This window comes from Trachypithecus francoisi, unplaced genomic scaffold (assembly GCF_009764315.1).
Source record: "Trachypithecus francoisi isolate TF-2019V2 unplaced genomic scaffold, Tfra_2.0 Lachesis_group4, whole genome shotgun sequence".
Taxonomy (NCBI): domain Eukaryota; kingdom Metazoa; phylum Chordata; class Mammalia; order Primates; family Cercopithecidae; genus Trachypithecus; species Trachypithecus francoisi.
Window position 1 is genome coordinate 4,343,656 of NW_022681469.1, and position 23,512 is coordinate 4,367,167.

At 41.9% G+C, this 23,512-nt stretch overlaps 1 protein-coding gene across 4 annotated transcripts in view; it reads left to right on the forward strand.

Moving 5' to 3' along the window:
* Window positions 1-23,512, forward strand: part of PAXIP1 (PAX interacting protein 1) — a 60,455-nt gene that overhangs the window by 27,426 nt on the left and 9,517 nt on the right. For all 4 annotated transcript variants that reach the window (XM_033194824.1, XM_033194823.1, XM_033194825.1 and 1 more), the window contains 11 exons: window positions 387-1,022; window positions 7,483-8,224; window positions 8,719-8,813; window positions 12,824-12,919; window positions 14,138-14,275; window positions 14,959-15,080; window positions 15,508-15,692; window positions 16,653-16,696; window positions 19,106-19,176; window positions 20,675-20,777; window positions 21,895-22,063. In XM_033194824.1, coding sequence (XP_033050715.1) covers window positions 387-1,022; window positions 7,483-8,224; window positions 8,719-8,813; window positions 12,824-12,919; window positions 14,138-14,275; window positions 14,959-15,080; window positions 15,508-15,692; window positions 16,653-16,696; window positions 19,106-19,176; window positions 20,675-20,777; window positions 21,895-22,063 — 2,401 coding nt within the window. The remainder of the gene's footprint in view (window positions 1-386; window positions 1,023-7,482; window positions 8,225-8,718; window positions 8,814-12,823; window positions 12,920-14,137; window positions 14,276-14,958; window positions 15,081-15,507; window positions 15,693-16,652; window positions 16,697-19,105; window positions 19,177-20,674; window positions 20,778-21,894; window positions 22,064-23,512) is intronic.

A 23,512-nucleotide genomic window follows, 5' to 3' on the forward strand; every position in this document is an offset into this window, starting at 1 on the left:
GTCATGGAAAAGCAAGCTTCTAAATATTATCAATCAATAAAAACTTAGGTAGCAATTATTCACTTCCTAATTTTCCATAGGATTACTAGCTCTACTTTTGTACTTAAAATATCATTTTAAAAAGTTAATTTTAAGCCAAGTCTTTTAAGACTCCTGTTGCAGGCATGATACCTTCCTACGGTCACTGCTGTATGGTTCCTTTTAACTTTTGCCTCATGTCCTCTGTCTTAAAGATCAAACTTTCCTTATGTATAAAACTGTAATAATAGTTGCTCAACATTTCAATTGCATTCCTCTCCTGAGTTTTTTCTAAAATGCATAATGTAGGAAATGTGATAAAATTTACAGCTTTGTTTTGTGTGTGTGTGTTTCTGCTTTCCTCATAGGAGAAATACGAATGTGCTTTAAAGCGAGCAAGTATTAAAATTGTGACTCCTGACTGGGTTCTGGATTGCGTATCGGAGAAAACCAAAAAGGACGAAGCATTTTATCATCCTCGTTTGATTATTTATGAAGAGGAAGAAGAGGAAGAGGAAGAGGAGGAGGAAGTAGAAAATGAGGAACAAGATTCTCAGAATGAGGGTAGTACAGATGAGAAGTCAAGCCCTGCCAGCTCTCAAGAAGGGTCTCCTTCAGGTGACCAGCAGTTTTCACCCAAATCCAACACTGAAAAATCTAAAGGGGAATTAATGTTTGATGACTCTTCAGATTCATCACCGGAAAAACAAGAGAGAAATTTAAACTGGACCCCAGCCGAAGTCCCACAGTTAACTGCAGCAAAACGCAGGCTGCCTCAGGGAAAGGAGCCTGGGTTAATTAACTTGTGTGCCAACGTCCCACCCGTTCCAGGTAACATTTTGCCCCCTGAAGTCCGGGGTAATTTAATGGCTGCTGGACAAAACCTCCAAAGTTCTGAAAGATCAGAAATGTTAGCTACCTGGAGTCCAGCTGTACGGACATTGAGGAATATTACTAATAATGCTGACATTCAGCAGATTAACCGGCCATCAAATGTAGCACATGTAAGTCACTCAGAAAAAAATTTCAGTATTGGATTTTAGAATTGGATTTCGCAGTCTATTTCAACGTAATTTATTGGTTTTGCCTTTTCAGACCAAATAACTTACAAGCAGTATTTGTGTGAGAACCTGTTTACTGTTGTGTGTGTGTGTATGTGTGTGTGTGTGTGTGTGTGTGTGTATTTATTTATTTATTTCAGGGTCATTGAAAAAAAGGTAACTGTATGTTAAGTTGAAGATTTAAAGCAGGTGAGTAGAACCAGGATATCAGTGATGGCGTACTATCCCATGAAGGGTTTCTACTATTACTTAGTTTAAAATTAGCAATGGCAGCAAAGAGAATCATGAAGTTTACCAGCTGTACCTGATCTGCTTATAATGAACTTCATGGTAATAAGTAAATAGCACAAATTCATACATTTATTGAAGAAGCCTTGATTTCAGGTTACAGTTTATATAGCATGGAGCTTATTGATACAGAGTGGATCTCAAGTTTTGTTGCTGTTGTTTTTCGTTTTTTTGTTTTGTTTTGTTTTTGCTTTTGTTTTTGTTTTGAGATAGAGTCTCACTCTGTCGCCCAGGCTGGAGTGCAGTGGTATGATCTCTGCACACTGCGACCTCCGCCTCCCGGGTTCACATGATTCTCCTGCTTCAGCCTCCCGAGTAGCTGGGATCACAGGCATGCGCCACCATGCCTGGCTAATTTTTTCTTTTTTTTTTTTGTATTTTTAGTAGAGACAGGGTTTCACCATGTTGGCCAGGCTGGTCTTGAACTCTTGATCTCTAGTGATCCACCCATCTCGGCCTCCCAGAGCGCTGGGATTACAGGTGTGAGCCACCATGCATGGCCTTAAAAGTTTTAAGTAGATATATTTCTATTTAAGACAGAAAGAAGGTAGTTGGGTGGTATATTGGCCACTCTGCATTTTTCTCGGCACTGGAGATAAAATTGTGAATAAGAAAACCAATTTAGGTAGAGAAGACATACAGTAAGAGGAGAAATATGAACAGAAAGACTGTTGATGGTGAAAGGTGTTTTGAAGAAAATAATCAGGGTCCCGTAATAGCAGGTGAAGGGAAGGAGGCTGTTTTAGACGAGATGGTCAAGAAGGACCTCAGGCAGGAGGTGACTCAGATCAGGGTTGAATGACAAGGAAAGGCCGTGTGAAGAACTGAGGGCACAGAGTTCCCAGGCAAAGGGAAGACACAATTGTGGGCATGAATTTGCTGAGTTCTAAGAAAAGAAAGTTAATGAAATTTGAACTGCATAAGGTGAATGAGTTCTAGGAAGGATTTAAAAGGGGCCTTGCCATATAGGGCCATAGTGGGGAGTATGGACTTTCTTGGAAGGAAGCCACTGGGTTTTGAGTTGGGGTGAGATGCACTCTGATAGGTATTGTGTAAACAGTGGATCGTAGGGGGCAAGAGTGAAGCAGAGAGGCCCCATAAGAGGATATAGAGGTGGAGTTTGAGAGAGAAAAAAATGAATGGGAGGATCCAGCTTTCTGGCCTGAGCAAGTGAAGGAAGTTGATGCCGTTTCAGAGATAAGGGACACTGGAGAAGCTGCAGGTTTGAAGAATCCAAGTTTCTTTTCAGATGTGTTGGGTTGGAGGTATCTGATCCATGCAGGGGCTGTCTGCTATGCGGTGGAACCAGAGGAAACAAGGCTGACTGAAGCTATGGAGGTAGATGTGAGGATGTATAGTAGGCGGGGCAGAGCAAGAGGAGGGTCTGGGACCAGGCTCTGAGGAGCCCCACCATTGAGAGCCAGCTGGGCTGTTCCATCTGATGGTGACGCCCCGTCTGCCGCTTCACCTTGTTCTGGACACTTTAATTTCATAATAACAGTTCAAAGTCCCAGAAAAATGGCTCTGCATATAGGAACAGCCTGAAGCAGGATCCAGTATTCTCCACATCCACTTTCAGTAGAAAGGCTTGATGTTGATGAAGTGGGGAAATTCAATATGGCTTAGGTGTAAGGTGATGTTGACAGACAATGATCATTTTATTGGGTGTGATAATAGCAGTGGTTTAAAAAGTGTGTAGAAATGCCGTGGGACAGACAAAATCCTTGTCTCACTCCCCTCCACCTAAGCAGCGGGTATTAGTAGTACACGATTCTTGGGATGATGGCAGCAGTTGGCTTGGGGGTGGTTGGGAATGTGTGGCTGAGGAAATGGGGAGAAGGCCACCAAGATGAGGAGGTCCAAGAGCTTCTAGACCAGGGATTGTCCAAATGGGTCCCCATGAGAGCGCTGGGGTCAGCCAGGTTTAGGGAAAAATGAGATGCACAGAAGGAGCAGCTCCAGCACCGCCCAGTGCTGAGGTTGCCGGCCCTGGTCCCTGCGCATCCACGTCCAGGCAGGTGGGCGGGATAAAGCCACAGGGCACAGTCGCAGCCACAGAGCAGCAAAGTGACGATCACACAGTTGTCCTGAGAACCAGAGGATGTCGTGACAGGTAGAAAGTAAAGGCCATAAAGAATGATAGGCAAAGAGGATTCTAGCATTTTTGACCTCAGACATGAGGAGAGTGATGATACTGCTGAGGTGGAGGAATTGAGGTGACCAGTCCTGGCAGGAAGACTGGGACCACACAGTAGACCTGTCCTGTCAGCAGTGGGATATGTGAGACATGGGCCATAAAGATTTCTCTCATAGGGTTGGTGTGAGGAATCATGGATGAAGCCTCTGGCACTTTGAGAAATGCTACTTTCTCACTTTCTTTAGGTGAGAAATTATGGACAGAAGTCATCCACTTGAAATAGGAAATGTTCTTTGCTCTTCATTTATTTGTGGTTTCAAAAAGTGTTGGTCAGTTACTGCTGGTTAGTTACTACTACTTATTCCTAATATATATGTTTTGGTTGTTTTTTGAGACACAGTCTCACTCTGTCGCTCAGGCTGGAGTGCAGTGGTGCGATTTCTGCTCACTGTAACCTGCACCTCCCTGGCTTAGGCGATTCTCTTGCCTCAGCCTCCTGAGTAGCTGGGATTACAGGTGCCCATCACCACGCCCGGTTAATGTTTGTTTATTTTTATTAGAGATGGATTTTTGCCATGTTGGCCAGGCTGGTCTCGAACTCCTGACTTCAGGTGATCCGCCCACCTCAGCCTCCCAAAGTGCTGGGATTATAGGCGTGAGCCACCGTGCCTGGCCTTATTATGTTTTACAAATACAATGGATGTTGGTTTAAATATAAACTTCCGGCTGGGCGCAGTGGCTCAAGCCTGTAATCCCAGCACTTTGGGAGGCCGAGATGGGCGGATCACAAGGTCAGGAGATCGAGACCATCCTGGCTAACATGGGCAAACCCCGTCTCTACTAAAAAAATACAAAAAACTAGCCGGGCGCAGTGACCGGCGTCTGTAGTCCCAGCTACTCGGGAGGCTGAGGCAGGAGAATGGCGTAAACTCAGGAGGCGGAGCTTGCAGTGAGCTGAGATCCGGCCACTGCACTCCAGCCCGGGCGACAGAGCGAGACTCCGTCTCAAAAATATATATATATACATATATATATATATACTTCCTTATGTTTGTATTTGCATATAGAGACAATAATTTACTTGAAATGGAAAGAATTGACTGCAGTAGGGAGTTTGAGCACATCTCTGCACTGGAAATTGTCCTTAGGAGATAAATTTGGTATACTCAGCTGTGTGCTCTAGCAATGGAAAACTGAGAAGGCTCCATCCATTTCTAGTGAGTGAATGGATTTGATCAGTAGTGAGAATTGCAGAGATTTTCTGAGAGACTTTTATCAGTGCGAGAGAACATAAGGACATTTTACTGCTAGATGTGAAGAAAATGACTTTTTGAAACTTTAGAAATATGAGACAGATTTAGTTGAACTAATGTTGGTGGGGGGGCATAACTTACCATCAAAATCCTGTTTGAATTGCAAATTTATAGTGGTTAGAAGCCATGTGGTGTGTATCATAATGCTTTCTGTATATGGAATTCAGTATCTCAGTATTAATGTAGTATAAATGAGGATTATGACAGTTGTAATGGAAAAATTTTAACTTGACATTCATTCAGAATTGTTTGTAGTATAGCACAATTATGTAATTGAGCAATTAAGATTATTTTTCATACATTCTTTAGGACTAACATGTTTCCAGCCAGAGGCAGATCAGATGGTTGAAAAAGTGATCAGATGAATGTGGTAGGGGTTTTGGGTGGCATCTCAATGGCTGGTCTTGCAGATGCCTCCTCTTCAGTCAGGCCTGCACCTCTCGCTGCCTCAAGTGGAGAAGGTTCCAGGCCAATGGCTGTCTTCATTTCTAGCTGGGACTCTCATCCTGAATCTCCATCTGTTCTTCTCCCTTACTGGGCTGGGTTAGCAGTGGATGAGGACCCATCTTAACTGAAGCCCATAGTAGAAACAGCTGTAAATTGCCTCCTGTCCCACCCAGGCGTCCCTCAGCCCTCTGAGATCAGATGGAGCCCTTTCTGCAGGCAGCAGACCCTGCTGAGTCCTCTTGGCCAATCTGAAAAATAGGAGCCTCTGGCCTCTGTCCTGTCCTGATGTCTGCTGCTGTGTTTGTCTAGGTCCTGTGCCCCTCCCTGAGCTCCCTTTCACCTGGAGTTGACAGGCGTAGAGGCGCGGGGAGCAGCATGTGGTGAATGACTGGTTCCGCCCTGTCCACCTGCAGATGGGCATTTATTTCTTTACTATCCCTCAGAGTTCCATGGGCTGTTTACATATGAGGGTGAAAAAGTAATATGTGTACAAAATTCAAAAATTCAAATGATACCAAAGGACAGAGTGAATAGTTAAACTCTCCGCCCCCTCCCACCCCTCATTGCTGTTTACCTTCTCAAGAGGCAGCTGCTGTTTCTAGCAGTTTGCCATGTAGGGCTCATGGCTGGTGCCCACCAGGCAGGCAGGTGCCCCACACATGCATGCTCCTCTCGCACAGCACCAAACGCTGCTGGGCTCCGCAGGGTGGCATGTGATGGGGCGAATTTTCCCCTCTTCTTTTCTGGATTTTTAAAAATACTTTTAAATATGGAGATGAAACAGCTGTCTTATTATTTTGTTTAAAAGACATTTTTCTGCTTCGAGTTCCACTCAGGTGTTTCTGAAGTCTTGAATCTCATAGAGATGTTTCATACATAAGGTGATTGTAAAGATGGGTGTACCTAAGCTCTTGATTTTGACTTACTTCAATTCTAAACTCAGTTATTTATCACTAAACCCAAAATCTGTTATCCTTGCAGGTCATATAACCTTTGCAATTTGGAGTCTGTTTAAGTGAAAGATATATGTTAGAATATGTTTGAGATTTTGGTATAGTTCTGATATGTGTTAAAATCAAATTCCTAGAATTTTGTTTACATTTTAAATGCTTTTAATAGGGTCAAAAGTTATATGGATTGAGTTTAATAAAATCTATTTTTACTGATTTCCATGACCATAAGAAGTTGGTTTCAAATTTTTGTTGCTTGAGCATGTGGGACAAAATTCATTGTATAACATGTATCTTTTGTTGTATTCAGTACACTATAGGATATTAAAAAAATAACTTGCTCTGCTTGGTGGGCATCTGCTGGTCACCGTCCTTCTCCTACTCCTCAGTGTACACAGAACTCTTAGCCTATTCCCTGTCATTGTGAAGCAGAAAGAGCTAGAAGACAAATAGTCTGGTTTTAATTCTTTTTTTCTAGCTTGAAATATTTTTGTCCCACATGAAGAACTCAGTCATTTTTGAGGAAGCATCATTTCCCAACTCTAATGATGAGTTCTTAGTTGGGAGAAACATCACTGTTTAAACAGCTCCGGTGGTGTCTTAGCTGGCCTCCTTTTCTGAAGAATGCCAGTGCACATAGCAAGTTGACAGTGGAGCGAAGGGCTCTTAGAGTCACAGCTTGGGTCATGCTGCTTTCATCAGGAAGGTGATTCACTGAGAACCTTTCTTTACTAGACTCTGGGCTGTAAGACAAGAGGAAATGGGAAGTGGCAGCTGTGGCGAGAAGGTTTGAGGTGAAGCTGAACCTGATTACCAGATGCCTTCACCACCTGTCATTCCTCAGTGCATTCCTGGGCCAGGAGAGGGTCTGCGGAGCTGATGTGGGCGATGGGCAGTGGAGAGGCGCCGCGGACAGTGCAGGGAGCACCGAGGCTTAGCCTCCAGTTGTGCACAGGACTCACACGCCTTGTTCTGGCAAGCACATAAGCCATCTGAGTCTTTGTCACTTTAATTCGTTAGTTTACTCCATTTTACTAACGTAGTTTCAAATTTTGGTGGTCTCAATATGTGAATGTACTTTATGATATTGGTGTTACAAAATAAATACAAAAGAAAATGCAGTATTGTTTTGAAGTTTCCAGTCATTTGCTGTGTCTGCTTGGTTGAATAGTGTTAATAAATAGGATGCTATTATTCTCGTGACTAAGAAATTATCATTCGTTTGTTTCAGGAACTATTGAGAATGTTTCACCTAACTTGTTTTGTAGATCTTACAGACGCTTTCAGCACCTACGAAACATTTAGAGCAGCAGGTAAATCACAACCAGCAGGGACATGCAAATGCCAACGCAGTGCTGTTTAGCCAAGTGAAAGTGACTCCAGAGACACACATACTACAGCAGCAGCAGCAGGCCCAGCAGCAGCAGCAGCAGCAGCACCCGGTTTTACACCTTCAGCCCCAACAGATAATGCAGCTCCAGCAGCAGCAGCAGCAGCAGCAGATTTCTCAGCAACCTTACCCCCAGCAGCCACCACATCCATTTTCACAGCAGCAGCAGCAGCAAGCCCATCCGCATCAGTTTTCACAGCAGCAGCTACAGTTTCCACAGCAACAGTTGCATCCTCCACAGCAGCTGCATCGCCCTCAGCAGCAGCTCCAGCCCTTTCCACAGCAGCATGCCCTGCAGCAGCAGTTCCATCAGCTGCAGCAGCACCAGCTCCAGCAGCAGCAGCTCGCCCAGCTCCAGCAGCAACACAGCCTGCTCCAGCAGCAGCAGCAGCAGCAACAGCAGATTCAGCAGCAGCAGCTCCAGCAGCAGCAGCTCCAGCGCATGCACCAGCAGCAGCAGATGCAAAGTCAGACGGCGCCACACTTGAGTCAGACGGCACAGGCGCTGCAGCATCAGGTTCCACCTCAGCAGCCCCCGCAGCAGCAGCAGCAGCAGCAGCAGCAGCCACCACCACCACCTCAGCATCATCAGCTTTTTGGACATGACCCAGCAGTGGAGAGTTAGTAGTGGAGATTTTTTTTTCCCTCTCTCCTAAAAGTCTTGTACTCACATAAATGCTTTGAGAGTGTTTGAGTGTGGGGTAAGGATTCATGTCAAAACAATTATTACAACATGGAGAGTGTGAGTCTCATACCTAACAGAGAATATCGTTACCATGGGATAATTATGCTTTCTTTTGTATTTTGGGACATCATATGCTGAAGTGAATATTGGTGTCCCGTAGAACATCTAGGCTGCCACAGGGACTCCTTCAGGGTATTTAATGGCCAGGCATAAGTTACATTGGTTTTAGTTTTTAACGAGTATTCGGTGTAGACAGATAACTAGTATCTTTGTAGCAATATTCCCCATGCACTCTGATTACTGGTAGATATATCATGGTCAAGACTGATTAACATAATAGACTCACATTGCAAGACACCACTTTTTAACTTTTGTGCAAGCATATTCATAGGGTTTTAATTTTCTTTTTCTTATATAATTTTACTCTAGTTCCAGAAGAAGGCTTCTTATTGGGATGTGTGTTTGCAATTGCGGATTATCCAGAGCAGATGTCTGATAAGCAACTGCTGGCTACCTGGAAAAGGGTGAGATTGTGCCTGGAGGAAGGACGACTGTGTCTGAAGATGCTTCTTTCTTATGTAGATGTAACTATGTTCACTGAGCTGCACCTACATGTGTTATAAATGTGTGATGGGCATTTTGATTAACATTCTCTGTGGCCTCAGGCACAGCACTTTTCTGGGCATCAGTTTTCTCAGCTGTTAGATGAAGATGGTAGACTTCTTATTTTTTTCAGCTTGGAAATTCCAAGGGGCACTAATTATATGTGTATAATGGGGACGATGGAAATAAGTTCAGGTTTTTGGTGTCCTGGGAGAGGGACCATTAATTTGGATCTCAGTCGTTCCTCTTTCTCTAGAGGTAACTGTTAGAAAATCCCAGAATCTCTAGAACCTCAGCTTCTTCCAGCCCAATTGTGAAACTGGAGTTAATTTAATTATTTATTATTTTGCATGGTGGCCTTTAAAGAAAAGAAATACTTTTTCTTGCATTCCCCAAAACAAAACTGAGTCAAGAAGTTTTTTTTTTTTAATAAAAACTGAGTTTAAATGTGCCTCTAATATATCTTGAATGTGCTTCACTATAAACATCTCTAGTAAAGCTTAAACCCCTCTTGTGTGCCAAGCATGCTGCAAGACCTAGGGAATATGTGGGAAATCACGGAGAAAACCAAAGAGCAGTGCAAGAGGCAGCCACGCAGCTAAGCAGAGGCAGGGTGGCAGATGCAGACTGTTGTGAGAGCCTGAGAAAGGACCTTCACCCATCATGTTGTGGGGTGATGTGTTAAGAAAAGACTACTGGGAGAAGTGATTCCTGAACTGCTTATTATAGGATGAGTAGGAGTGAGAATTAGAGGGGAGGATTTTCCAAATGGTGCAGCACAGCTAAAGGCATGTGATTGGGGAAACTGACAGGCGGGTGCAAAGGACGGTGCCTCAGTGGGGTCCACAAGGCAGGGGTCGGGGCAGGAGCCAGGGCTGGCATGTCTTCCAAGACCTTGTTGATGCGCCATGTGGTGGAGTTTAGATGCAGGTGAAGTGATCAGCTGTGCATTTCAAGTAGTAAAGGGTTGAATCTGAAGGTGACCAGGGAGATGACTGTGTGGTTGGCTGAGGAAAGAGGCGGATGGCATGTGCCAGGGTGAAGGAGGAAGGGGACAGTTCTGAGAAGGACAGCAGCGGAGATTTTTTAAAAGTCAGAAGTGTTTGAAGGCAGCACTGAGAAACTGTCTTGAGAAGTACAACAAAACTCAAAGATACCAAAGTTAGTGGAGGAAAGTTTGGGTTTTTTGTCTTGTTTTCAAGTTAAGGATTTATCCAAGAGGTCTAACATTAAATAGGAGCTTGGGAACAGAGAAAATGAAGGCAAGAATGTTATGAAAGAAAGTAGCTTTGCAGCTGAAGGCCATGTGCCCTCAGATTGAAAAGAAATATAAGGAGAGCCTTGATAAGGCAACTGGAAACGTTCACAGTGCTGGTAGAGAAAACTGTTTTCTCTCCGAGACAAGCACCCTGGAGGGGAAACGTGAACAGATCAGGAGTCAGGGCGATTTTGGGAGCCTCCAGTCCAGTGCACGGGGGCCAGCAACGGAGCAGCTTCTTCCATTTTTGAGGGAAAATAATTTCCAACCTACAATAACCTATAGAGCCTGTCAGTCATAAGACTATGGAAGGAGGATATTTGTACACTAATGGTCGAAAATGTACCTCCTTATATTCTTCCTTAGGAAGCCACTATGCCAGCAGAGAGTGAGACCTAGTAGCCAGGAAATGAGGCATTTGACTCAGAGATGACAAGAGAGTTCCTAGGATAGAGGTGAAGGGAAACGCCAATAGATGAGAAAGGTGTAGAGAGAACTAGACCTGGGACCGGAAGAGAGACTTCCTGGAGGAGCAAGCAAACAAAAACACTGGTAGATTCAGGAGAGACGTACAGCTGACCCCTGAACAGTGTGGAGCCTAGGGGTGCTGACCCCCATGCAATCAGAGATCTGTACATCACTTTTGACTCCCCGAAGCCTGAATTACTAATAGCCTGATGTTAACCAGAAGCCTTAGTGATAAACAGTCAATTAATGCATATTTTATATATGTATTACCATATTCTTACAATAAAGTAAGCTAAAGAAAAGAAAATGTTATTAAGAAAATCATAAGAAAGAGAAAATATGTGTATTATTCATTAAGGGGAAGTATATCATCACAAAGGCCTTCTTCCTCGTCGTCTTCACGATGAGCGGGCCTAGGAGAAGGAGGGACAGGAGAGGCTGGTCTTACTCCCTCAGGGGTGGCAGAGGTGGAAGAAAATCCAGCTATCAGAGGACCCATACAGTTCACACCTGTGTTGCTCAAGGATAGGTGATACTACATTCATTTTCTCTTGCTGTGTAACAGATTATCTCAAAACCCAGTGGCTTACAACAATAAACATTACCTCTCAGTTTGGTCATGGATTAGAAACCCTGCAGCAGCTTGGCAGGGCGGTTGTGGCTCAGCTATCTCCTGAGGTTGCAGTCAGGATGCCAGCGGGGGCTGCAGGAGTCCCTTCCAGGATGGTTCCCTCACATGGCTATGGGCTGGAGGCCTCAGCTCCTCACCACAGAGGCTCTCCAGAGGGCTGGTTGGATGTCTTCACAGCATGACAGCTGGCTCCCTTCCCCAGAGGGTGTGACCCAAGGTAGAGAGCAGGAAAACCCGCAGTGTTACGGTGTCTTTTGTGATTGAGTTACAGGAGACTCGCACTGTCAATTCCACCATATTCAGTGACTAAGTCTAGACCATATTTAAGGCTAGGGGAGTATACAGTAATTTGCAGACATATAAAACCACCACATGTACATTTTTCATAGAGTTTGGGAATGAAATAGTGAAAAGTATATAGAAAACTAAGAAAAGGGCAAATTCTGGGGGGGCTGGGATAAGGAAGTGATTAGCACCAGGGAAAACCAAAGTTTATACCAGAAAGGAACTCTCATCTTAGGCTGCGATATTAAGCCATGTGGCTGGGCTGTGTTGTGTTCAGTCACTGAAGACTGATCTAAACAAGAGTCTGGATATAACCAAATCAGGAAGGCTTAAAGAGTGTGTGTTACGGTGGGGAAGGGTGTCCACTGTAGGAGGTCTGTAGATGGTCATGTAAACTAGAGAAAAGGAACTAATGTAAAGTGTTAGTTCGAATATATCATACTTGTTGGAGGAAACAGCTTCAAGTGCTGAACGTGCTTCCGTGGAGTGAAAAGCAGGGATTGGTAAGGAACCTGTGGTTCTGTCCTGTGCCTCATTAAACTATATTTATGCTTAGCCAGAGGAAAAATAAACATTCACATCTTAAAAGTAGGAAGTGAAGCAATCGGTTTTTTTAGGGGGCAGGTCTTTTTAAAGTTTATATTTCACCCAATAGGCCGTCAAATTCTCCTTTTTCCGTGTACAATATTTTGAGTTCTGAAGAATGCCCGGGGTCATGCAGCCGTCACAGCCTGGATGCAGAGCAGTTCCTCCCCCCAGAAAACCAGATCTGTTTTGAGAAGAAACTATTGGGATTTACTAATTTCATTCTGATTTGTGTTTTATTTCCTTTTTTGAGGGAGGTGGATCTGCCCAGCATAGACCTTTGGCAGTATCTGAAGATCTTTAGTAGTCGCGGCTAGGGGGCTGCTGCTGGCATAGGGTGGGTAGAAGTTGGGGACACTGCCAAATATCCTCCTCTGTACAGGACAGCCCCCACTTCCCAGAACCCCGTGGTCTAGAGGGGCAGTTATGCTGAGCTTGAGAAACCCTGGAGTGCATTCCATTGTTCTTCTCTTGTTTCCTGGAAATTCAGATTAAATTTGGAGTACTGGAGTTCATTTTCATTGTATGGTGCTGGGTAGAAAAGTCTGTAAATAGAACTGTTACATGTCCTTAATACTTTGGGGAAATACATGATATAAATATATGATAGAGTCTTTTAATAGCTGCCTTATTTGAAATTGGAATTCTCCTCTATTCTGAGTGATCGAAATTGATGACCGCGTTGGTCGGGTCTTTGTGTGTAGATAATCCAGGCACACGGTGGCACTGTTGACCCCACGTTCACAAGTCGATGTACGCACCTTCTCTGTGAGAGTCAAGTCAGCAGCGTGTATGCACAGGTAAGGAAAATAACCTTAGCGGCGACAAGGAGCAAGGTCTGGCGTTTTTTATATGCAATCTTTAATGCTGGTGATTGATTGTTATTTTTGGAAAGGTCTTTTTTCTACCTCTGAAGATAGGAAAATTGCTTCTTCCTGTGATCAGTTCTTTGGTGGGATTGATACCTTTTGTGGGCCCCGTTGTCTTTGAGCGATGGAGAAAGATAGGGATGTTCCTAGGTGGTGGTAAGAAAGGGCGGACAGGAGGCCAAGGTGAGCAGATCACGAGGTCAGGAGTTTGAGACCAGCCTGACCAACATGGTGAAATCCCGCCTCTACTGAAAATACAAAAATTAGCCGAGCATGGTGGTGTGCACCTCTAATCCCAACTACTCAGGAGGCTGAGGCAGGACAATGGCGTGAACCCGGGAGGCAGAGGTTGCAGTGAGCCGAGATTTCACCACTGCACTCCAGCCTGAGCGACAGAGCGAGACTCCGTCTCAAAAAAAAAGAAAGAAAGAAGGAAAGGGCGGACGCTCCCTGCAGTCACCATTCCAGCTGCTCTGCACAGTGAAGGGAGCAGGATTCCCTACTGGTGTGTGACTCGCACATAAGCGTGCAAAGACAGGTCCCTTACAGAGCTTTTCTAAAACTGCCGGGATGTAGGCTTTCTCCTCGATATTACCTTCCTGTGGTCTCTGAAGTTTCATTTCTTTTCAAAAAATGCTTATTGTAGACAGATTATATATATGTGACAAATGACCTCCAAGACACCCCTCTTAAAGAGGATAGCCGTTCAGAGGATCTGCTTTTCCAGTAAAAATGTGGAAATACTTCTGAGACTTTTTTTGTTTTCCTGTGGTTCATCTTAGGTGGATAGTTTTTGTATTTTTTCTTATGTGGGGCCCTCTGTGTTCTTACAGGGCACTTATAACTTTGGTGGTCATACGTGTTATTTCAGTCATCATTAACGTTATTTTTAAGGTTGTTGTAGAATTTGTTGCTTTTGTCCTCAGTTGTAGACTCTTGTTTGCAGATGGATAATAACATTTTTAGGTTGTATTTCAAATAACCAGCTACATGGTTTTAATTTGTTACTTCAATCAAGTGCTAGATGTCATGAAATTCTTTTATGGGGCTTCCAATGAAAAGGGCATTGAAGTTATACAACCTTAGAATTTTCTTTAATCCTGCAACAGAAAAACAAAAACAACACACCTATAATTTTATGTTTGATAGGCAATAAGAGAAAGAAAGAGATGTATCACTGCACACTGGTTAAACACAGTCTTAAAGAAGAAGAAAATGCTACCACCGCACCGAGCCCTTCACTTCCCAGTGGCCTTCCCACCAGGAGGAAAGCCGTGTTCACAGCATGTAAGATAGAGTCCTCGCGTTCCATTTGTTCAATCATCCTTCGACTTTGGCGAATAATCACTTGCTAGCACTTACCTGAGGCTCCCGCGTTGGCTTCCGAGTCAGAGCTTCTCTGTGTACTTTTGCCCGTTTTATAAGTGCCTGCTCATAAGAAATAGCTTGCTTTCTTTTAGTTCCTTGTAACAGTCACAGCTTTCTGCACATAGTAGATATTTAATGGATTCTCCAGTCTTTGACACTATTTAAAATCCAAAAATAAATCAGATGTCTTGTACCAAAGGCAGCCCCTAGTGGGTAGAACTAATCAATAGTTGTGGGTCCTCCCACCCAAATGATCTCAGCGTTGGGGTCAGTGAGGAGAAGGAGGATCTGGCTCGTGGTTACGTGCTTTATAACGTAACTGTTGGGATCGTCTGAGCAGTGTTGCAGTAACGTAAACAAGGCATCTCATGTTCATTCTTTTTCTTCTTCCCCGTGAGGGCTGTGTGTGCAAACTTTTGACCATTAATACAGTTCTGGTCTTGAAAGTTTTAGAAATGATATTACCAAATGTGTTCCATAATGCCAAAAAAATAGTGAAAAAGTATATATCAACTAAGAAGTAGAAGAAATAGTACTTGGTTTTGTTTTTTTGTTTATTTTGTGTTTATCTTATTTTCTCTCTCTTTTTTTTTTTTTCTTAGATTATTTCTGTGACTGGATTTGTTGATAGTGACAGAGATGACCTAAAATTAATGGCTTATTTGGCGGGCGCCAAATATACGGGTTACCTGTGCCGCAGCAACACAGTCCTCATCTGTAAAGAGTAAGCACACTTTTGAAACCGTTTTTAATCATAAATTTACACACAATATAGTGGCTATTTCAATAGTTGTGCATTTTTTAGAGTGTCATTGTTTTGTGGTAGAAATTTGTGGAAATCAAAGTCTGTTAAACAAAGTATGACAATGATATAGTAATGTTAGTAGAAATACCGAGAAAACATTTGAATTAATGAAATTTGAATTAACAGAACAGGAATAGGGTAAAAGTAAGACTCCCAGGTGGTTTTGTAATTCTGTATGAGCCTTGAGGTGTATATTTCATTCTCATTCAGGCTCACCCTCAGCTTTGCTAGGATATGCCTCCCACTTAGAAATTTTTTATTGCCTTTTGTTGGAAATAAATGTACATTTGAACAGTTGACATCTCTAACATTTAATAAATATGTTTTCTCCTCAAAAAATAAAAAGACCAACTGGTTTAAAGTATGAAAAAGCCAAAGAGTGGAGGATACCCTGTGTCAACGCCCAGTGGCTTGGCGACATTCTTCTGGGAAACTTTGAGGCACTGAGGCAGATTCAGTATAGTCGCTACACGGCGTTCAGTCTGCAGGATCCGTTTGCCCCTACCCAGCATTTAGTTTTAAATCTTTTAGGTAAGTGAAATTCTACATGCTGCAAATCTTACTTAAATTAAATCATTAGCATTACTTCTGCCATCTTTTTATTCATACTAATTACCAGGCCAAGCTTGAGCTTTCTAATCAGTTTTTGACTCATTTCCAATTTCCTTTCTATACTCTTTCTTCCTTCTCCCCACTTTGCCCAGGATTTTTGTTTGTTTGTTTTTGTTTTTGTTTTTTTGAGACAGGGTCTCGCTTCGTCACCCAGGTTGGAGTGCAGTGGTGTGATCATGGCTCACTGCAGTGTCAATCTCCTGGGCTTGGGTGATTTCTCCACCTCACCCTCCCAAATAGATGGGACTACAGGCATGTGCCATGGTTTAGTATTTTTGTTTGCTTTTGATGAACTCTTAGAGATGGAAGGAGCGCTTGAAAGCTTTTTGATAGTCTTGCCTCTCAGGCCAGTTAATCTGTTGTCCAAATTGGTCCCTACCCTACAGAACATTCCCTGCTTTCCTAGAATTGATGTCTGTCCTCTTTGTCACTGTTGAGCTTTGACTGACTTGCTGTTACATCTTGAATACTATCATGGCTCCTGTGATAGGCAAGAAGGTTTGTGCCTGCTAGAGGCCAGACTATGTGAAACCCAGAGTTGGACACAGGCCTAGAAATGTCTACCCAGACAACCAGACCAGCAGTAGTAGGAGGGTGAATGCCGTGGGTTTAGACACGGCATTTGCTTTAGTGTTTGCTGCCAGTGGTCTTAGTGCTACTTCATCCTGACGGCATGTGAAACGAACGCAGCAGCATTCCCTCACCTTGCCTGGAACGCTTTCTTTAAAACTTCATTATAGTACTTAAACATTTATCCTTACTAAGTATTGTCAGCTAAGCCACCTGTCTGTTGAGGATTATCAGGGAAGACTTTTACAAAAAGGCCTTTTTATTTGAACAGTATATCTATCATAAAAAATAATATGTTTCTCTCTTTAGATGCTTGGAGAGTTCCCTTAAAAGTGTCTGCAGAGTTGTTGATGGTATGTCAAATTAATAACCTTGCTTTGGCTATTACTGTATTATTAAAATGCAGTAGGGATGTATTTGTAATAAATTAAAAATTAGTAATTTGTCAACATGATAACAAATGAATTATCTACTCCAGTAAATCCTAGGACTGATTTTTCTCTTAATTGTTAGGATGTGATTGTCATTATTTTTATATATACATGTGAGGGGCTCATTTGCTTCAGAGAGCTGTGTGATTGCTTATAGAGAACAGTAAAATCAGAGGTGATGTCTTGTTTTTCGTAGGGTTAGAAAGGCAAGAACTTTAAGAACCATTGGAAGCAATGGATGTGTAACCTACTTGGGGCTACAGATCAGAACTTAAGGAGTCCCGGGTCTCGTGATGAGGGGGAAATGTTTTCATAGTGTCCTGAGTTGGGAGTCACATCACAGTGCTTGAGGTCTCTGCTTTTCAGGATAGGCCATTCTTGAAGTGTGAGGGCCATTGGTTGTTAGTTACAAGACAGAGAGGTGCTTTCTGCATTCTCTCTCATCTGTCAAGTGTGATGAGTGGAAAATCAGTTGGTTTTCTCTTTTCCCCACATTCGTATTTCCTAAATTACAGCAGACGGGACCACTTCAATACTTTTTCACTTTAGACTTTGTCTGCTGTGACTTCCCACTGTTTGGCTGAACATCAGCACTTTGAGAATAGCAGATTTTTTTACTGTTGGCCAATAGTAGTGTAATTTTAAGACTTTGGTTTATGTTCATGTTGTTATATACTAACCTTTGTTTTGAAAAATGGATTTCCATGTCATGGACCCACCAAGTTTTCACCACATTTCTATTGTATACGGAGGTAATTTAGGGTTTGTGCTACTTGAACAACTAGCTGAGGAGAATAGTGTCATGAGGATTAGCAGCTAACACCCAAGCCTGTGTTTCTGGTTATTTATCTACTGACTTACTCGTTTTTCAGATCTCATCTGGAAGCTGCTGATAATCATCCCGAGTCTCTGAGGAAGCCCCCCAAGCCACAGTCTTGTTTTCTTCTTGCTAATGATAATGTGATCATAGATGTATTTTTTTTCCTAGCTTAAACTAGTAGTTATGATTTTAATTTTAAAGACATGACCAGTTTTGACACATCAGCAAAAGCAAATATTCTCCCAGTTCATTTAGCTGAAAGGAATTTTATGGTGGCTTTTAAGCTCACACTGAGAAAGTGGTCATCAGAGTTTTCCTCCCAAACTATATGGCTTATATTCTGAAGTTGTCAGGGGCTCCAGATGTCAGCTTCTCTCGTGGCTTTGTATCAGTAATTAAAAGCTAAAAATCTTAGAGACAAAGAGGCCCAGTTTACCCTTTTTGCCTATCCCACCATTTGTTTCTACTCTTGGTACCAATGAATGACAATTTGGAGACTTAAATGCGATCTTTGGAAATAGAGAGTTGAGAAATTGTTTTCTTATTAAGGCTATAATAAGAAAAAGTGTAATAAACTTTCCTGTAAATTATTATAAAGCTTGATTCTCTGTGTATGACAGGGCTAATAGATTTTGAATGCTTTCTATAGATACATTTATTTTGGTTGTCTAGATACGGCAGCAATATTTAGAAAAAATAAGTTTAGTTAAAGTAAATTAATAAGATTGAGAGCAATTCCTTCAAGTAATAAAACATCTGGGAAAGACATGGTTGGTCCACACAAGTCAAAGAACCTCTGAGTTGAAACTATGAAGGAGGAGTGAACGAGGAATAGGGTAGAATGGAGATGCTGACTGTGGTGGGGACCCCACAAGGAAATCCCATCTCCTTCCTGCTCTCTTTGTGCTTAGCATGGCTTCTGCTCCAGGGTCAGGGACTGGAGCTGGTCCTAGTGGATGTGACCATGTTGCTGAGGCAGAGTGTAGGTTTTGGTACCTTGTCTGGCTGTTGGTAGCAAGCAGTGCTGATCTGATCGTCATGTAACATCTTTTGTGAAATCTCATAGGTGAAATTTCTCTTTTAGGAATAGTCTTAGGGCAGAGGTGTAATTTCAGTCATGTTTTCCACATTCTAAATTGGGACACAGGACAAAATATTTGAAAGAAAAACCATTCTGAGAAGTTCAAGGTTGAGGGCTGCATGTATGTAACATGGAGGAAAAAAAGGAACAAAGATACTTTAAGGTACCGAAAGGATTCTGTGAATAAAGAGGGAAAGAAAAAAACAAAAAACGAAAACGATAGAGGTTCACTCTGGAATATTAGCTTCTTCTCCCGGCTTGCATTGTCCTAGTGATCTTTTGAGGTGAAGACTAGTTCTGATGTGGTGAAGAAGAACATGATTCTTGTATATGTTTAAGTAGTTTGATCATTCGACACATAAATCTTTTGGAAGCTACTGTATTACTTAGTAGATTGATTGAATTAAAGTCGACAATATTTTAATTGCAGAGTGTACGACTACCTCCCAAACTGAAACAGAATGAAGTAGCTAATGTCCAGCCTTCTTCCAAAAGAGCCAGGTATGAGTAATAACCTTAAATATTTTATTGCTGGCTTTCACAGGTCTGCTTTGGAAAATCGGTGGCAATTGAGGAACGTTTCTAAAATGTTTTGCAGTAAATAGGATTTGAAAGAGTTTGCTTTTTGCTTTACAACTTTATTTCATTTTAATGACATAGGCCAGTATATTTTTTATTTTTAAAAAATTCGGTCTTTTTCTTTAAGCGGCATATTATAAGAAGCCCATCTCTGCCATGTAAAACAGAAGCTACAGTGGTGGATATGGGGTGGGAGGTCTAGAGCCCAGCTCAAAGGTACACCACGGAGCCCCAGGCCTCCTGGGCACGGCTGAAGAACATGCTGTAGGTGCTGAGAGAGCGTGTAGGCTGTGGCGTCGTCTTGGGTATGCTCCTTGGATCTGCCAGTTCTCGATGAGGACAGAGCAGTGCTGGCCATGGTGGGAAGGAGGATCCAGACCCAAAGCCTTTGGAAGGACATGTGCAGTGCACATGGCATGTTGGGTTTTGGCTTGGAGTATGTAAATTGAGATGCATATCATTTTAGTGTCATGTCGGCCAGCAGGAGTCAATAATGATGTCCTGCCAATCATTTACTTAGTAAGGCATAGCAAATGCAGGAGCAAACCAACAGAGCTTTTATTTTCTTCCTTGATTCTAGAAAACTCTTCTTTCCAGACTGTACCTGGTGACATATAACTGCTTGAATTGTTTTTTGCAGTTACCAGTTTCCTCATCTTTTCTTTCCTGCTCCTCCTCTGTCCCTCCTTCCATTCCCCACTTCCAAAACACAAACTGAACTGTTGACTTTTGTAATAAAATCCTAATTATGTGACATTTTTTAAGGCTGTCATCAAATTGCCACAAATAAATTTTAAAATAAATTTTTATTGGACTGTCTCAGAAAATAATAAGCTGAAAAAAAGATCTAAAAAATTTAAGGGTTATGTAAAAAACAAAAAGGTTTAATTTAAAATGTGTGCTTGAGCAGAGCCACATTTTCATAATTTGTGGTTGAAGAGGGCTAGAATGTAAAAGACACTGGAAGATCTAGCAACACTCGGCTGACTTGTAGTGATGGTGAATGTGCAAACAAGGAGTGGCCTGAGTCACACAAGGTTAGCTTAAAAACTTGATAGAAAAAAATGAAGTATAAAGCTAGCAAAATCAGTGATGTTTAGAAGCAACTTTGCTTTCTTCTGAAAGCCAATTAAAAAAATTAATCAGGAGGGGATTGATGAAGAAGGAAGTATTGATCTTAACCAAAAGTGAATTGGATGCCTCCCTTGGAAGCTTCAGAGGTAGTCTTTTTTGGAAGGTGACTTTATGGAAATGGTGGAAAGAAAGGAAGGACAGATAGCTCATTGTATTTTTCCTTTAATAATAAAAACCATGTGCAGTTAAAACTTGTTAAACTATTGAAATCCCTTGTTTTCTGAAGAAAATTTTCATTGTAAGTAAATATGAAATCACCACTATTTTATGTGTATTTCTTCCACAGAATTGAAGACACACCACCTCCCACTAAAAAGCTAACTCCGGAATTGACCCCTTTTGTGCTTTTCACTGGATTCGAGCCTGTCCAGGTTCAACAGTATATTAAGGTGAAATTTCATCTACTTCGTACAAGGATTTTTGGCAATGTTCCTTTTTGTATATATTTACTTCAGATCAGCAGTTTATTAACTTACATAGTTTAGATAGTCAGGAATATCTTGTTATAGCAGTCTTTATAGTGCGTATTTATGAAGTACTTTTAGTAGTGTTTATAGTAACAACTAGGTAAATGTTTAGTGGCTTCCTGCCATGTTCTGTGCTATTATTTCATACTTAGATACTTGCTTTCTTGTTAGCATAGGCCGAGAACCATGTTACTAGTCACATGAACATTTGCAAGTCTCCTTCCGTGTCGTATTCATAAAGACATCCAGCATGAAGGAAAACTGTCTTTTCAAGTTCTCTGATTGAAACACAGTCTACCCAAGATTAGTTTTCTTGGGTAGAGTGAGGCCAAAGGGAGTTTGTGTATTTGTTTAGATAAATGGGCACAGGTTTTAAATACACTTTTTGAAATAACAACCCAAAGGATGATGGGATTTTGTTTTGTTTGGTAAGGGAAAGGATGGTTAAGAGTATAAGTTGACCTGTATTATGGTGGATTCATACATTTCACTTCTGGTTTCCTTTTTAAGGAAAATAAACAATTATAAATGCTACTATTATACATTTAGAACAAATTAATTTCTCCACCTTGAAAATGTGAGGATAGTTATTAGGAGGTCGCTTTTTTATATGCTCAAGTCTTAGCCAGTTTTTATGCCATCATTTCACAAAACAAAGATAGCAGGTAAATGTTCCTCATTAACACCAGTTTCGGCCTAGCAAGTCTTGGCTGTTTACTCTCCATTGTGAAGTGAGCTGCATCATTCTCATGTCATTTAATTTATTCATGGAGATATGTTATTGATGCTTGATGGAGAATTCATATTTTAATCTTGATTTGTGTGGATTTAAACTACAGAAATGTAAATGATAAATTCTCCTTTTTATTTTTCTCCTGTAGTTATAGGTTTTGTCTTACCTGTCACACTGTTTTCTGTGGCTGAGAATGACAGTCATAAACCTTGTCTTGAGCTAGGTATTCCTCTGTGTTACTCTCTGGCAGTGTGGCTCTATGGATGCTGAACTTTTTCATTTCTGACCTGTGCTTGTGACCTTTAGAAGCTCTACATTCTCGGTGGGGAGGTTGCAGAGTCTGCACAGAAGTGCACGCATCTCATTGCCAGCAAAGTGACTCGCACTGTGAAGTTCCTGACGGCAATTTCTGTCGTGAAGCACATAGTGACGCCAGAGTGGCTGGAAGAATGCTTCAGGTGTCAGAAGTTCATTGGTAAGGAGCAGCACCAGTAACTTTGTTTTCAATGCCAAATACACTTTTTTTCCTTGAAATCATCTCTTTCATCCCAACAAATATTTATTTTTTTAACAAATATTTAATTTTTTAAAATTTATTCATTTAAATTTATACATTTATTTCATATCCCCAGTGATTTCTTTGATTGATGTCTTTGCATTTTACCCTAAGTATAAAAGTTTTGGTAAATTGGACAATATTAGGGGGGAAACAAGCTCTACGTCCCTCTTTTTATTTTCTTGTTAGTATATTTTGTTTGGAAATCTGGCTGTAAAGTGAGATTTTTCAAAGTGCAGGGAAGTATAATTTTTTTCTTTATTGGGAAAGAGAGCAGGTGTATGTAAATGTCCTACTCAAATACACTCTGAATATCAGTTTATATAAGGAGGGAAAGACATCTATGTCCTCTTGCCTATCTTCCATTGTTCAGAGCCCCAGAAGAGAAATTCTTTTACTAACAGTCACATTTAGAGCTGGTATGTGAAAGATAGTTTTTTCTTAGGTTGATATACACCTCAATGTTTTTAGAATCTTGCTAGGTATAAAATAAGTATAAATTCTAAGCGGTTTTTTTCTTCATGGAGGCTGTGTAGCCAGGGGAGCTGTGTGCCCTCACTGTCCTGCATAGCAGTGGCTCTTGCTAGGTATAGAATAAGTATAAATTCTAAGCGGTTTTTTTCTTCATGGAGGCTGTATGGCCAGGGGAGCTGTGTGCCCTCACTGTCCTGCATAGCAGTGGCTCTTGCTAGGTATAAAATAAGTATAAATTCTAAGCGATTTTTTTCTTCATGGAGGCTGTGTAGCCAGGGGAGCTGTGTGCCCTCCCTGTCCTGCATAGCGGTGGCGTCACCCTGTGTCTGCGGAGTTGGTGTTTCCAGTGCGTCGTCTAGGCCAGCACCTCTCAGCTTCCCCAGCTGTGTCCTCCATCCTCCCCTGGGCCCTGTCTGGGTCGAGCAGTGAAGAGGCACATGCCCCATGACAAGCTTCACCGAATTCTGTCTTTTTTCTCATTTGGTCTTTCTGCCCCAACCACGCTGGCACTAAAACTGAACTCCCTGGCTACTCCATCGTGTAGCAGTTATATTGATTACCAGCTCCTGGTTTAGAGCATCCACATGCTCATTTTTCTGTGCCAGTGTTTGCCCTGTATTGACGTGTTCTCACACTTTCTCACCTATGTCTCCCTCGCCCCCGACCCCTTAAGCAGAAAGATATAGCTGCCAAAGGGAAGAGCAAGGCGTGTGGCTGTGGAGCAAGCAAGGCCTCAGGGGGTGCTACTAGGTCCCGTTACACTCTTGTGGCTAAACTCACCTTGTTTATCACTTAACAGACACAAGTCATCATTAAATCCATCTTCTAAATTTAAAATATTTTAGATTCATGTCACATTTTTAGCCACAGATTTTAAATATAATTCATGTTTAT